The sequence below is a fragment of the Oryctolagus cuniculus genome, chromosome 1 (assembly GCF_051225735.1).
Source record: "Oryctolagus cuniculus isolate XC-2025 breed Fujian yellow rabbit chromosome 1, ASM5122573v1, whole genome shotgun sequence".
NCBI classification, from domain to species: domain Eukaryota; kingdom Metazoa; phylum Chordata; class Mammalia; order Lagomorpha; family Leporidae; genus Oryctolagus; species Oryctolagus cuniculus.
The window spans coordinates 66,288,383-66,304,815 of NC_142867.1; the positions used below are offsets into that span (position 1 = coordinate 66,288,383).

Consider the following 16,433-nt stretch of genomic DNA (forward strand, 5'->3'; position numbering starts at 1 on the left):
CATGTCCCATAATTTCTTTATCCAATCTACTGTTGATGGGCATTTAGGTTTATTCCATGTCTTAGCTATTGTGAACTGAGCTGCAATAAACATTGAGGTGCAGACAGCTCTTTTATTTGCAAATTTAATTTCCTTTGGGTAAATTCCAAGGAGTGGGATGGCTGGGTTGTATGGTAGGGTTATATTCAGGTTTCTGAGGAATCTCCAGACTGACTTCCATAGTGGCTTTACCAGTTTGCATTCCCACCAACAGTGGGTTAGTATCCCTTTTCCCCCACATCCTCGCCAGCATTTGTTGTTGGTAGATTTCTGTGTGTGAGGCATTCTAACCGGGGTGAGGTGAAACCTCATTGTGGTTTTGATTTGCATTTCCCTGATAGCTAGTGATCCTGAACATTTTTTCATGTGCCTGTTGGCCATTTGGATTTCCTCTTTTGAAAAATGTCGATTGAGGTCCTTGGCCCATCTCTTAAGTGGATTGTTTGTTTTGTTGTTGTGGAGTTTCTGGATCTCTTTGTGGAGAATCAATAAAATTTAAAACAGAAATAACTGTCTATGAAATTAAATGCCAATTCTTTGAAATCTTCTTGGAAAATTCAATAAAATTGAAAAATCTATGCCAGATGGACCAAGTTAAAAACAGGGGACAGAAATGATTAATATTAAAAGTGAAAAAAGGACATCATAGACATTAAACAGATACTACAACCAACAACATGCCCATATATTCTATCATTTGAATGAAATAGACAAATTTCTTGATAGGCAGAAACTACTAAAACTTACTCAAGAAGAAATAGATAGCTGAAAACTCATGTAAATATTAAATAATCTGATTCTGTAATTTAAAAACTTGCCTGAAAGAAAATGCAGTAGCCTGATCATTTCACAGGAAAATTCAAACAAATATTGAAGGAATAGTACCAATTCTACCCAATGCTTTATAGAATACAGATGAGGAGAAAAATATTCCTAACTAATTTTATGAGGACAGCATTGACAATACCAAGCCAGATGGAGAAATTATAAGAAAATTACAGAATAGAATTTCTTATAAACATCAATTCAAAGATCCTAAACAAAATAATCACAGATTTAAGCCTCTAACATAAAAAAGCATAATACATCACAACAAAATAGGATTCATCCCAAGAATGCACTTTATTCAGTGGTTTTTTTTGTTTTTGTTTTTGTTTTTTTTTTTTGACAGTTAGAGTTGTAGACAGTGAGAGAGAGAGAGACAAAAAGGTCTTCCTTCCGTTAGTTCACTCCCCAAATGGCCGCCACAGCTGGTGCTGTGCCAATCCAAAGCCAGGAGCCAGGTGCTTCTTCCTGGTCTCCCATGAAGGTGCAGGGGCCCAATCACTTGGGCTATCCTCCACTGCCCTTCCGGGCCACAGCAGAGAGCTGGACTGGAAGAGGAGTGGCCGGGACTAGAACTGGTGCCCATATGGGATGCTGGCGCCGCAGATGGAGGATTAACCAAGTGAGCCACGGCGCCAGCCCCTATTCAGTGTTAAAATATCAATCAATTAAGAACTCACCATCTAAGGTGGGCATTTTGCACAGCAGTTTAAGACATGCACATCACATATCGGAGTGTGTGGATTTGAATTGTGAATACACTCTCAATCCCAGCTTTCTGCTAATGTGTACCCTGGGAGGCAGCAGGTGTTGGCTCAAGTAGTCAGGGCCTGCTATCCACTTAGGAGTCCTGGACTGGGTTCCCAGCTCCTGGTTTTGGCCTGGGCCAGTCAAAGCTGTTACAGGCATTTGAGGATTGAGCTAGTGGATGAGTGCTCTCTCTCTCACTGTCTCTCCATCTCAAATAAAATAAATAAATTTTTTAAAAAACTATCAGATGGCTAGAGTAGTTGGATTTTTGCTACTTATGTGGGAGACCTGAATTGAGTTCCCAACTCCCAGCTTTGGCCTCCCAGTTCCCAGCCCTGGCTATTATGAGGTATTTGGGAAGTGAACCAGCAGATGAGAGCTCTCTTTATCTGTCTGCCTTACAAATAAGTAAATCTTTAAAAAGTTTAACTTGCCATCATAAATGACAGTAAAAAAAGGTGTACTTAGATATAAATATGACAAAATAAATACACGACCCTGAAACCTTAAAGATACAAAACACTGATGAACAAAATCAAATAAGAGGGGCCAGCACTGTGATGTAGCAAGTAAAGCCACCACCTGCAGTGCCGGCATCCCGTATGGGTGCTGGTTTGAGTCCCGGCTGCTCCACTTCCAATCCAGCTCTCTGCTATGGCCTGAGAAAGCAGTAGAAGATGGCCCAAGTCCTTTGGGCACCTGTACCCATGTGGGAAACCCGAAGAAACTCTTGGCTCCTGGTTTTGGATTGGCACAGCTCCGGCTGTGGAGTGAACCAGTAGATGGAAGACTTCTCTTTCTGTGCCTCTTCTTCTCTCTCTGAGTAACTCTGATTTTCAAATAAATAAACAAATAAATATTTAAAAAATCAAATAAGAACTAAGTAAATGGAGATATGTACCATGTTCATGGATATAAAAACTCAATATTTTTAAAATATCAGTCATTCCAAATTTGATGTATTTATTCAACATAATCCCAGTCAAAATCTCAGAAAGTTAGTTCCAAATTTTATATCAAATGGCAAAGGAACTAGAACAAACAGGTGATACTTTAAAAGAATAACAAAACTGGAAGATCCATATTACCCAATTTCAACATTAATTATAATGCTATAGTAGTCAAGACATTGTGGTATTGATGAAAGGATACATGCCAAAAATGCTAGTGACACAGAATGGAGAGCCCATAAATAGACACATACAAATAGGACTTCAGAAAGTTCATAGAAAATGAGTACTGTGAAAAAAGCTATGCATGGATTTTTTAATTGCATAAAAATAAACTTTTTAATTGCTTTTTCCATAAACTTTATGAAATGTCCTGTAAAGGCAATTTAATAAAGAACAGGATTTGTAACAAATAGTGGTGAAACAGTTGAATGTCCATATGTACACACACAAAAGACTCTCAGCCTAAACATCACACACTTTATCAAAAAATAATTTCAGAGGCTGGTGTGGGCTAAGCTTCCCCCTGCAGTGCCAGCAACCCATGTGGGTTCTGGTTCTAGTCTTGGCTGCTCCTCTTCCAATCCAGCTCTCTGCTGTGGCCTGGGAAAGCAGTAGAAGATGGCCCAAGTGCTTGGCTCCTGCACTCATGTGGGAGACCTGGAAGATGCTCCTGGCTTCTGGCTTTTGAACAGCCCAGCTCTTGTCATTGTGGCCAACTGGGAAGTGAGCCAGCAAATGGAAGACCTTTCTCTCTCACTCTCTCTGTCTGTAACTCGACCTTTCAGATAAATAAATAAAATCTTTAAAAAAAAGTTAACTTAAAATTATTCATAGACTGAAATGAAAAATAAAACTACTAAACTTCTGGAAGAAAACCTGTGTAAACTTCCTATTTTCTTTATAGATTCTATGTAATCTTTTGTTTGGTGATGAGTATTTTTTTTTTTTTGACAGGCAGAGTGGACAGTGAGAGAGAGAGACAGAGAGAAAGGTCTTCCTTTGAGGTTGGTTCACCCTCCATTGGCCACCGTGGCCAGCGCGCTGCAGCCGGCACACCACGCTGATCCGATGGCAGGAGCCAGGTACTTATCCTGGTCTCCCATGGGGTGCAGGGCCCAAGCACTTGGGCCATCCTCCACTGCCTTCCCGGGCCACAGCAGAGAGCTGGCCTGGAAGAGGGGCAACCGGGACAGAATCCGGTGCCCTGACCGGGACTAGAACCCGGTGTGCCGGCACCGCAAGGCAGAGGATTAGCCTAGTGAGCCGCAGTGCTGGCCTGGTGATGAGTATTGATGGCATCAAACAACAGTCTATAAGGGAAAATTGGTAAGTCAGACTTTATAAAAATTAAAAACCTCTGCTCTACAAAAGACACTGTAAAAGAATGTGAAGAACTGCCACTGACTGGGAAAGACACATATGTGTGTAGCATATCTGATATAGGACTTATACCTGGAATATATAGCAAGAACTCGCAAACAGCCCAATAGAAAAGTGGTCAGAAGATCTTAACAGATCTCATCAAAGAAGACATGCAGATGGAAAAGAAGCACATGAAAGATATTCAACATCATTAGTAGGGAACTGTAATTACATTAAATCACAAAGAAATACTTCTACATAGGTATTTGAATGGCTAAAATGAACAAGTGGATGAATGCTAAACACTGGTGAGAATGCAGGGCGGTGGGGACTCTCACTGCTAGTGGGAATGAAATATGCTTTGGCCATTTTGGAAAATAGTGGATCAGTTTCTAACGAAGCAAAACACACACTAACAATATGCTCAGTGATATGAGTCCTACTTATTAAGTTGCATTGGTATCATTTTCCCACTGATATGATGCAATGAGAGGACCCTTCACCTCTGCAGTGCTCTTCTCCAAATCCATAACCTTAATCTATGCAGGAGAAAATTCCAAATCCAGGAATATTCTACAAAATACTGGCTGTTACTCTTTTTTTTTAATGAATAGATTTTTTGTTTTTATGGAAGCTTTAGATTCACAAGAAAACTGAATGGGAGGGGCTGAGAGTTCCCATGTATTCCTGCCTCCACAGTCGTTGCCATCCCCATGACAGACATCCCACACCACAGTGGTACATTTGTTGCAGCCAAACCTGTGCTGACGACACATCCTTATCATCCAGCATTCATAGTTACATTAAGGTCTGCTCTTGGCCTTGCACATTCTTTAGGTTTTGGCAAATATATAATGGCACACATCCGCCACAGCAGCAGCATACAGAATAGTTCTACTGCCCCTGTTCCTCCTAACTCCTGACAGCCACTGGTATGTTTACTCTTTCCATAGTTTTGTCTTTCAAAATGTCTTTTGTTGGAATTAGACAGCATAGTAGTGTTTTCAGAATGCCTTCTTTCACTTATTATGAGTTTAAGTTTTCTATTCAAAAGTGACAAGGTCATGAAAGACGGGGGGAAAAAAAAACAAAAATTGTCAGGCATCTAAGAAGACATAACAATTAAATGCAGTGTGATATCCTGTATGGATCCTGAAATAGAAAAAAGGCACGGGAGAAAAGCAGGATAAATTTGAATGAAGTCTGTAGTTTAATCAGTAGTATTTTACCAAAGTTTCTTTTGATAAATGCACCATAGTCATGCAAGGTGTTGGCGCCAGTGGAAGTCAGGTGAGGAATATATGGGAAAGGGCTGTACTATCTCTGAAACCGTCAGTATAAAACCTTGTCATAATAAAATGTTCACGATGACTTTGGGGAGGGGTGGTGTTTAGCCTGGGGTTAAGATGCCCCCATCCCTTATCAGAGTACCTGGATTCAAATTCCAGCTCCAGCTTCCTGCCAATGCCCACCCTAAGAGGCAGCAGTTGTGGATCAAGTACATGGGTTCCTGCCACTCACATGGGAGACCAAATTGCATTCCTAACCCCCAGCTTCAGCCCCAGTCCAGCCTTGGTCACGTGGGCATATAGGGAGTGAACCAGAGGATGGAAGCGCATGCTCTCTTTCTCTCTGTCTCTTTCCCTCTCAAATAAAAATCTTTAAATGTTTTTGTCTATAGAAATATATATAATTTATTCTATATTAAGGAAGTAAAAGTATATATTAATCTCTTCAATGCAATTTATCATTTTGTGATCCTTGCACTGTCAAAGCACTGTTTTGTATTTGAAAAGGTTTATCTATTCATCTGAAGGGCAGAGTTACAGAGACAGAGAGAGAGAGAGACTAAGAAAAATATCTTCCATCTGCTGGTTCACTCTGTAAGTGTCTTCAATGACCAAGACTAGGCCAGGCCCAAACCAGGAGCCAGAAGTCTCCTCTGGGTCTCCTACATGGGTACAGGGACCCAACCACTTGGGCCATCCTCTGCTTCTTTTTTAAGGCCAATAACAGAGCTGGATCAGAAGTGGAGCAGTTGGAACTCAAACTGACACCCATATTGTTAGGCCATCACAAAACACACCAAACAACAGAGTAAGGGAAAGGGTTTATTGGGGGAAAACCCAACAGGCTGGAGGGAAGGGACAAAGGAAAAGAGAGAGGAGAATATAAGAGAGAGAGAGACAGAGAGGAGAGGAGCTAGTGAGGAGAGAAGAGCCAAGAGAGCCACGTGATCAGGAACAGGCCCTTTTAAAACTTTGCCGGAGGGCGGGCAGGGAAGCAGGAGCAGCGAATCCCATTAGGATGGGGGTGGAGCTTGACACCGGTGATTGGACCATGTGGCCACCTGGCTTCCAGCAATGGCAGCAGGGCTAGAGCCTAGGATGGTGTCAGGGTGTAGATCGCGTCATAGATAAGACTGCACCATTTCCCAACACATATGGGATGCTGTCATCGAAGGTGGCAGCTTAACCTGCTACACCACAACACTGTCCCTATTTTTTTTCTTAAAGATTTTATTATTTTTTTCTTTATTTGGGAAACAGAGTGGCAGAGAGACTGAACCATCTAGCTGCTGGTTTACTCTCCAAATGCTTACAACGACCAGGATTGGGCAGGCCAAAACCAGGAGCCAGGAACTCTATCTGTGTCTCCCACCTGGGTGGCAGGAACCCAAGTACTTGGGCCATCGTCTGTTGCCTCCCAGGCACATCAGCTGGAAGCTAGATCAGAGACGGAGGTCAGACTTGATTCCAGGCACTCTGTTGTATGGGACGTAGGTATCCCAAGAGGTGACTTAACCTTCCACAACACTCACCCCAAATTGTGTTCATTTTTTTTTTTTTTTGACAGGCAGAGTGGACAGTGAGAGAGAGAGACAGAGAGAAAGGTCTTCCTTTGAGGTTGGTTCACCCTCCAATGGCCGCCGTGGCCGGTGCGCTGTGGCCGGCGCACCGCGCTGATCCGATGGCAGGAGCCAGGTACTTATCCTGCCCTGGGGTGCAGGGCCCAAGTACTTGGGCCATCCTCCACTGTACTCCCTGGCCACAGCAGAGAGCTGGCCTGGAAGAGGGGCAACCGGGACAGAATCCGGCGCCCCGACCGGGACTAGAACCCGGTGTGCTGGCGCCACAAGGCAGAGGATTAGCCTAGTGAGCCGCAGCGCTGGCCTAAATTGTGTTCATTTTAACGTCAAAAGTCAGGCTGTACATTTAAGTTGGTGTTGCTTCCATTTCTGTCCTCTCCACCCCGTTCCCTCCCTCTCCTTACAGGGTAATCATTATTATTAGTTTTGGGCTTTTTTTCTAGATTTTTTTCCCAAAACCTCCCTTCTAACAAAAATGTCCTGCAGCTTGCTTTTGTCATTTTATGGTATATCCTACAAATGATGTCATATAAGCATATAGAGAGTTTAACTCATTTCCTTTTTCATAGCTGTATCACACATGTTAACAATCCCCTATTGGTAAATGAGGAGCCTAACGCATGATTCTTGTGTATCATTGGGACAGATTTCTAGAAGTGAGATTGCTGGGTCAAAGGGTAAATGCATACAAATTTTTGGCAAGTATTGTTGTAGTCATGGACTGATTTGCATCCTTGCTGGCAAGTTATGAGAATTTGGTTTTTCCATGTGTGTGTCATCAAATTATTGAATTTTTGCTAATCCGATTAGGTGAAAATGCCATCTCAGCATAGTTTTGTTAATATTCCTTTTATATAGTACACTGAATAACTTTTCATTGTTGAAAAGTGATTGAATTTTTTGATAAACTGCTCCTTTTTACACTGAAATATCAGAATTTTTCTTTTAAGTTTTTAAGTGCTTCTACATTATGAATGGTTGCGCTTTCCCTGTGATATGTTATTATTATTCTTTCTGACTTTGCCTAAAAGAGTTTCTTTGTCATGTGGATTTTTATCCCATTAACTGTATCTCAGATTAATAAGTAGTGAAATTTTTATTCAATAACTTGAAATTCCTACAAAGTAAAGATTACTATTGCTCCATTGTACCAGTGGGAGCACTCTGGACTGAAGTATGAGAACCGCTGTTCAAGCTGTCTGCCCAACTCAGTTTTCTTCTACCATTCCACAGTCATTAGTTTATTCATTCAACAGTATTAATAAATTAAGTTCCTGCTTTGTGTTATTTTTTGTTTTTTTGGTGTCCTGGGAGCACAGCTGGCTGTATTTGAAAGTCACAGCCTAAGTCTTAGGACATACAACTTTGGTGATGGCTGCCTTGACATCCTTGTTCCTCAGTGTGTAGATGAGGGGGTTGAGGATTGGTGTGAGGATGGCATACGCTACATTGCCCATGATGTGGAAGTCGAGGGGCAGGTCAGCCCTGTAGGCCACGTAGGCTACGGCGATGGATGAGTAGTAGGTGCCCACCACCAGGAGGTGGGAACTGCAGGTGGAAAAGGCTTTTGAGCGGCCTTCTCGAGACTTGATGCGAAGCACCGAGGCCAAGATGTGGGCGTAGGAGAGAAGCACCAGCAGGAGGGGCAGGGAGGACACCACCATGGCGATGCAGAAGCCCATGAGGGTCTGGGAGGTGGTGTCGGAGCAGGAGGACTGGACCAGAGACAGGTGGTCACAGAAGCAGTGGTGGATGTAGGCAATGCTGTTGTATGCCATCTGGGAGGTCTTTACTACTGCTGGGACGGGTAGGAGGAAGGCAGTGAGCCAGGCGCTGGCTGCCAGTGTGGCATTGGTCTGTGGGGTCATGTGGACAGGGTAGTGCAGTGGGCGGCAGATAGCCACATAGCGGTCATAGGCCATGACCACCAGGATGAAGGCTTCTGAGCATGTGAAGCTTTGAAAGAGGTACATCTGCAGCAGGCAGGAAGGAAAGCTGAGGAAGTGGTCCCCAAACAGGAATAGAGACAGCATCTTGGGGACGGTGGTTGTGGTGAAAAGGATGTCCAGGGCTGAGAGGTTGATGAGGAAGAAGTACATGGGCTTGTGGAGGCTAGGCTCTGCCACCACAGCCCCCAGGATCAGGGCATTACCCAGCAGGATGAGCAGGTAGAGGAGGAGGAAGACAAAGAAGATAGGAAGGAAGAGGTGCTCCGGCAGAGAGGGGATGCCTGCCAGGTAGAAGACAGGTGAGTCATCTCCTGATCCATTACAAGTTGTGGCCTCCATAGTGAGCCAGAGCTGGATTTCCAGGAGGTAGGCAGCTGGAACATCTGGACACTGAGAACATTTGCAAACAATAGAAACAAAGGATTCTGAAAAGATAATTCTGTAAGTTTTACTCTATGATATGAACACAATTATTTACAACCAACTCTGAGGACTGGTGGTAGGCAGTGGTATAGACTTCTACCATGTGAACCCAAAATTTGCCTACCAAATGAAAGTCTTTATGCTGTGTTCATGCACTGAAGTGATTTTCTAGGAAAAATCATATATATCCAATTGAGTGTTTGATTATGGCTGTGAAATGCTTTGGAAGGACTTCTGGTCCTCACCTTAGGTTACGTGCAGTGTGGTTTGGGTGGTCAGCTTTCTTAAATCAAGTCCTTAAACTTGTGTCTCTACTTTTGCACTCACTCAGTGTTCCACCGTGTTGTGTTGGAAGGGCTGTCTTCTCCAAGGTTCTCTGCTACACACCGCTGCTCACATACTTATGAAGCTTCTTTCTCTCTTGTTTGCCTGAAATAGTGTCTCTTCCTGACTCCATTTAAGCCATGGATCTGAACTTCTGCGCCTGCATGGGATGTAATAGATCAGAATAGCACAAGACCTCCACTGCAACAGTTCAGAAAATACAGATACATTTTGGAAATCACGCTTTCTAACAAGTTGTAGAAACAGGGATATAAAAGGATGAGATGAAGTGAAACTCTTGGGGGTGGGGACCTCTAAAATGATTTAATAATCAGCAACTCTTTTCTTCTCCAGGAATATTTGGTTTGGGGATCATCATGTGGTTTGGACTTGGACTAGGCAGAAAGATTTGTATGAGAGAAAGCACAAAGCTTTTGTCAGTTAAAAAGAGATGGCAAGACAGATTGGAAATCTCGGCAAGTTTTCCTCACAGGGTATCTTCTGAATTCTGGGACTGTGCAGAGGAATCTGGAAAGCTAGGCTGAGGGCTTCTAGAAGACAGAAGGAAATCTCCCAGGTTCCAATAATCCTTAAAGGACTAGGAGAGGGTTTTCCACCAACATCGCTGGCCTTCTTCTCTTACCAGCTGCCTGACATCTGAAGCTATGCGTGTAAGCGAGAGTGGAGTAGAGGAAGGGAGGGTGGCTAGAGACCGAAGCCCACTACTTCCCGAGCGTAGAAGTATCGCCCACCACCTTTCAGGGCTGAGAAGACAGAGGTCAACCAGGGGATCAGACTGAAACTCAAGCGGGTCAAACCTTAAAAACAGGAGTAAACCAAAGTTAGGATAAATCCTTGACTTAATTCAAGCCTTATCCAAGTTGAGTTGATCAGCCACCTCTTCTGCCTGCCTAACAGAGAAAAGGGAGAAATCTCTCTGGTGAGGGAGATCATTTGGTCCTCTATGAACATTATAAATAACGTTCAGCCCACAATTAATATGATCAGTTATGCAAAGGGAGGAAAATGTGATCAGCAATCCAGATGGAAAATGTACAATAAACAGTGACACACAGAGGGCCAGCATTGTGGCAGGGCAGGGTAAGTAGCTGCTTAGAATGCTGGCATCCCATATTGGAGTGCTGGTTAGAGTCTGGGCTGCTCTGCCTCAGATCCAGACTCCTGCTAACGTGCCAGGGAAAACAACAGATGAGGCTCAAATGCTTAGGCCCCTCTCACCCATGAAGGAGACCTGTATGAAATTCCTGACTCCTGGCTTCAGCCTGGCTCAGCACTGGCTGTATGGCCATTTGGGGAGTAAACCAGCAGATGAGTGAGTGATAATCATTCTCTCTCTCTTTCTCTCTCTCTCTCTCTCTCTCTCTCTCTCCTTATCTCTCTTTGATGCTTTACCCTTCTAATAAAAATAACAAATAACTTTTTAAAAAATCACTATACAGATTATTCAGATACCTCAGTTAGCAAATAAGGATTTGGGTATAACTATGCTATGTGTTAAAGACAATAGAGGAAATGCTGAAAAAATGTGTTATAAATAGAGATTTCAGCAGAAAAATTTGAATCTATTCAAAAGAGAATCAAACATTCTAGAACTGAAATATCCAATATTTGGAATTAAGAGCTCATTAGATAGGTAAGATAGCAAATTGGACACAACAAAAGACAGGATTAGAGACCTGAAAAACAGATCAATAGAACATACTTAGATTTAGTTCCAGAAAGATTTAATAGAATTTATACTGTATACTTTAATTGATATCATTAACTTTAATTGATATTATTAACTGGCAGGTAAAACTAATCTATGAATTATAAATCAATATAGTGATTGTCTATGGGGTTGAGGATTGACAAGAAGTGAACAAAGGTATGCTCTCTAAAGAGATAGAAATATTGAGTTTACAGAATCAGCCCTTAAGGCATTCGGATCTGGCTGAAGAGCCCATGAGAGTATTTCAGGCATGGAAAGCCAAGATGCTGTGGCAAAAAACAAACAAACAAACAAACAAAACAAACCCTAAATGAAAGATCTCTGCGAATGAGATCCCAGTGGAAAGAACAGGTATCAAAGAAGGAGGTACCTTTCTCTGAAAGGAGGAGAGAACTTCCACTTTGACTATGACCTTGTCTAAATATGGTCAGAGTCGGTGAACTCAAAAGGCCTCCATAGCCTTGGCAACTCATGACAAGAGCCTGGAGTGATTACTGACACCATAAACAAGAGTGTCAAATTGTTAAGTCAACAACAGGAGTCACTGTGTACTTACTCCTCGTGTAGGATCTCTGTCCTAAATGTGCTGTACATTGTGATTTAATGCTATAACTAGTACTCAAACAGTATTTTACACTTTGTATTTCTATGTGGGTGCAAACTGTTGAAAGCTTTACTTAATATATGCTAAACTGATCTTCTGTATATAAAGAGAATTGAAAATGAATCTTGGGCCGGCGCTGCGGCTCACTAGGCTAATCCTCTGCCTTGCGGCACCGGCACACCGGGTTCTAGTCCTGGCTGGGGCACCGGATTCTGTCCCGGTTGCCCCTCTTCCAGGCCAGCTCTCTGCTGTGGCCCAGGAGTGCAGTGGAGGATGGCCCAAGTACTTGGGCCCTGCACCCCATGGGAGACCAGGATAAGTATCTGGCTCCTGCCATCAGATCAGCGCGGTGCGCCGGCCGCAGTGGCCATTGGAGGGTGAACCAACGGCAAAAGGAAGACCTTTCTCTCTGTCTCTCTCTCTCTCACTGTCCACTCTGCCTGTCAAAAAAAAAAGAAAAAAAAAAAAAGAATCTTGATGTGAGTGGAAGGGGAGAGGGAGCGGGAGATGGGAGGGGTGCAAGTGGGAGGGAAGTTATGGGGGGGGGAGCCATTGTAATCCATAAGCTGTACTTTGGAAATATATATTCATTAAATAAAAGTTAAAGAAAAGAAAAAAAGAAATATTGAGGTTAGTGGTGGTTATATGAATATTTATGTTTACAAAGGCTCATTTAATTATACACTGAAGAACTGGGTGTCATCTATGCAAATGCTTTCAATTAAAAAAAAAACAAAAATGCAACACAAAATGAGTGAGAAAGTAGGACACAGATTTGGAGAAGGTCTTTTCCTAGTTTCAATACATATATCAACAGGAGTCTATATGCTATATCATCCTCAACCAATAAGAAAAAATAGACAACCTAATGGAAAAATGGTGAAAAAAATGACGAGGCAGAAACATCACCAAAAGAACATCTGAATGACCAGTAAGCATATGAAAAAACACTCAACATCATTAACTGTCATAAAAATGTAAATTAAAACACAATATGATACCACTACATACTCACCAGAATGGATAAGATTAAAAGAACTGCCAGGTGTTGGTGAGACGTGGAGGAGCTGGTGGTCTTGTCTATTGCTGGTAACTGGTACAACCACTTTGGATAACAGTTTGGCAAAATCTTCTAAAACCTATGATTTATTTTGGAATACATGACCAAGAGAAATGAGTGCTGTATCCACCAAAAAATAAATGTATAAAAATGCTCATAGCCCTGGGAATATATACAAGAAAATTGAAAACATGCCATAGTATTAATATCCATAATAGTCAAAAAGTGAAACATCTCAAGTTCCTATTAATTGATGAACATATAAATAAAATGTAGTCTATCCATACAATGAGATATTATTCAGCTACTTCAACTGGGATGAACTTTGAAAACATGTTAAGTGAAAGAAACATATGTAATGTTCAGAACAGGCAAATATATAGAGGCAGAAAGATTAGTGATTGGCAGGACATGGGGGGGGGAGAAAGAATGGAGAATGACTGATTAATGGACATGGGTTTCTTTTGGGGTGATGAAAATGTATTGGAACTTGATAATGGTAGTGATTACACAACATTATGAAGGTACTAAAAGCCATTGAATTGTACACTTTAAGATGGTGACTTCTATGTTATATGAATTTTACTTTTAAAAATCTTTATATAACATTTAAGCTTTTACTTATAGTTCCCTAGTAGAAACAGCTCAAATATCCATTAACGGTAGAATGGACAGATTGTGGTATATTCATTCAATGGAGAACTATACAGCAATGAAAATGATGAACTACTGTTACATGCAACAAGATACGTGAAACTGGGGTGGACATTGTGGTGCAGTGAGTTAAGCCACCACTTGGGATGCCTGCATCCCATATCAGAGTGTCTAGCTTGAGTCCCAGCTACCCTGTCCTGCTAATGCACAGCCTGGGAGGCAGCAGGTTCTGGCTCAAGTACTTGGGTCTCTGCCACTCTGGATGGAGTTCCTGGATCCTAGCTCTAGCTCTTGTAGGCATTTGGGGAATGAACCAGTAGATGGAAGAGAGATGATTCTCTCTCTCTCTCTCTCTCTCTCTCTCTCTCTCTCTTTCTTCTAAATAAACAAATTTTAAAAATATATATATGAAGTTTAGATATATATTGTCATAATATCAAGTGAGGAAAACCATACCTGGAAAACAATGTACACTATTATTCCATTTAGGTGACGATCAAAGTCAGAAAAAACTGAATCCATGGTGATAGAGGTCACAGCAGTGGCTATACTGGGAGGGTGAAGATTAACTGAGTCACATACAGAGAAGCCTTCCAAGTTACTGGAAATTGTCTATATCTTTAGCTCATCTGTATCTATATTTATGTCTCTCTGTGTCTACCTAATTCAATAATTTGTGGGCTTTATTATATTGGACTGCCTTAAACCAAAAAATAAGCAAGAACAAATACAGCTGAGTATCTCACCTTGTTGCTATGTGTAAGATTTTTTCAATTACAATAGAAGGAATGGCCAAGAGCATCTTTTGTGAGGAGAGTCACTTCCAGATTAGAGGTGAAGTTCAAGGTGTATTGTACCCAACAATGGACACAGAGGTTAGAGGGCATCCCCGGGGAATAGTATGATGGATGTTTGCTCCCTTCTTGCTGCTACTGCTGCTCAGCAAGCAGTGAGCACTGTCCTGTCCTGCAGACTTCCCCAGCCCCCAATGAGGAAGCACCACAGTAATGTGGGAACTTGGGAGGGTTGGGAGCCATTGTTGCTAAAGAACACTGTGTTCTCATGATGAAAGCCCCTGTCCTGGAGGTCGTTCTTCCCTTGCACCTAAGGCAGGTGGGCACCCACCAAACAGGTGGTCTTCCGCAGAGGGAGAATATTGACTCCTCTGTATGATGGGGTTGTCTCTTTGAGTAAACAATCCAGGAGCAAGTTCAAGTTCACGTTTGTGTTATTGCCTCCTCAACACTTATGATTCCAAAATCGCTCCCTCCCTCATGTTTCTAGAACTGTCCCATTTCTCTTCTTGTAAAATTTTTCAAGTCATTGAGTTGCAGAAGTGCCAAGCTGTATATAAAATGCCCTTCTTAAAGGACAAGGGCTTGCCCAAACTCACCTGGCCAGTCACCCACAGAGCCCGGACTGAAGTCCAGGTCTCTGACTCCCAGATAAATGCTCTTTCTACAATAGCCTATTCCCCAGAGAACCTGGAAACTCAAGTTCTCTTGAGGAGAGAGACTGGGGCAAAATTTTTTCTCTTTCCTTTTCTGTTGCTTTGGCTGACATTGTTAGCTGCAGCCATAAATTTCAGAGTTTCTTCTTAGTCTCTTAAGAGTGGGGAGAATGGCCTGGTTCTCCGTTAGAGAGTAAAGGCTGGTGAACTCTCTTCCTAAAAGACACATGGGCAAACCACTCCATTGTGAATGTGCCCTTCAGAGAATGTACTAGAAGTCAGTCTATCCAGGCAGGAAAGCAGAACTGTGGCACCTCAATTTAAAAGGGTTAACTCTCAGTTGACTGGCTGTAACCTGCTAAGCCAATCAATCATCAAGTTTTTCTAATGCCCAGTGTGATACAGACTACATTTCCTGTGTGTTGCTATGCTCAGAGAAGTTGATTATGGACTGAGTTAGGCTGAGTTGGAGTGTGAATAGCAGAAAGCCAGGCTCTGATTTTAACCTCTTCCCCCGACTCTGCCTAACTTTTATTAAAAGCAGGGGAGACAGACGTTGAATCTGAAGTCCAGAAATAGTGTCTTCTCAGGGCCAACCAATAAACTCATGGAAAGGTAGGGCTCGAACCCAGTGTCCTGAGCTTGCCATTCAAGGCCATCTTCTCGCAGTCTTATTTCTCCCTATTGTAGTCAAATGGCACCTGCATCTCCTGCTAAAATCAGCCCTAACTTCCTCTGAGAGGCCTTTGCTGGTCCTGGCTGACTCAGAGACCTCTTCTACAGGCTCTCGGAGTTCCTGTGCTTCTCTTTGTCCTCGTTGTGGTCACATCTTATGATCATATCAGGTTGTTTCTGTCTGTTGATGAGTCTGTGGCCTCACCAGGTGGGATGGGCAGTGGGAGCAATCATGGGGTCTGATCATTTGTATTTAATAACGCACCACAAGCCTTCTCAGGAGCCTGGTGCTCCAGAGACAGCAGCCAGCACATAGCAAACTTGCCTCATTTAACTGAAAAATCATAAAATAGGAATGATGAGATCATTTCAGTCCACCCCCATAATTATATAGATGGGGACACAGAAAGGAGGCTCAGAAATGGGTTGTGATTTTCCCAAGGTCACACAGCAAGAGGATGATGAAACCAGAACAAGATGATCAGCTGGGCTGGATGATCAGCTCACCTTGAACGAGAGATAGACGAGTCTTGAGCCCAGGCTGCCCCACTGACTTTGGTCACTGGACAGACCAATTGGTTTTGGTTTTTGTGCTCACTCCAAAGGCACTGGGACACCACATCCACTCCCTAACCACACCTCCACTGCACTGCCCTTAAGCTGCTGTTCTAGCAGAGTGGGCCTGTCCAGCAGACAAACAAGGTGTGTGCTTACAGTGCTAGACAGGAGCAATGAAATTCAGTGCTGGATATTTTTAAAAAGCA

The 16,433-nt window shown here is 42.6% G+C and overlaps 1 protein-coding gene across 1 annotated transcript; it reads right to left on the bottom strand.

Moving 5' to 3' along the window:
• Positions 1-8,141: 8,141 nt before the first annotated feature.
• Positions 8,142-9,086, bottom strand: LOC100354084 (olfactory receptor 2AT4). The gene has a single exon (XM_002708503.4). The coding sequence runs from the start codon at positions 9,084-9,086 to the stop codon at positions 8,142-8,144; it is 945 nt and encodes a 314-aa protein (XP_002708549.3).
• Between the last annotated feature and the right edge of the window lie 7,347 nt (positions 9,087-16,433).

What these genes read in the sequence shown, in the direction of transcription:
- LOC100354084 (XM_002708503.4), bottom strand. Translation starts at nt 9,086, where the DNA reads ATGGAGGCCACAACTTGTAATGGATCAGGAGATGACTCACCTGTCTTC.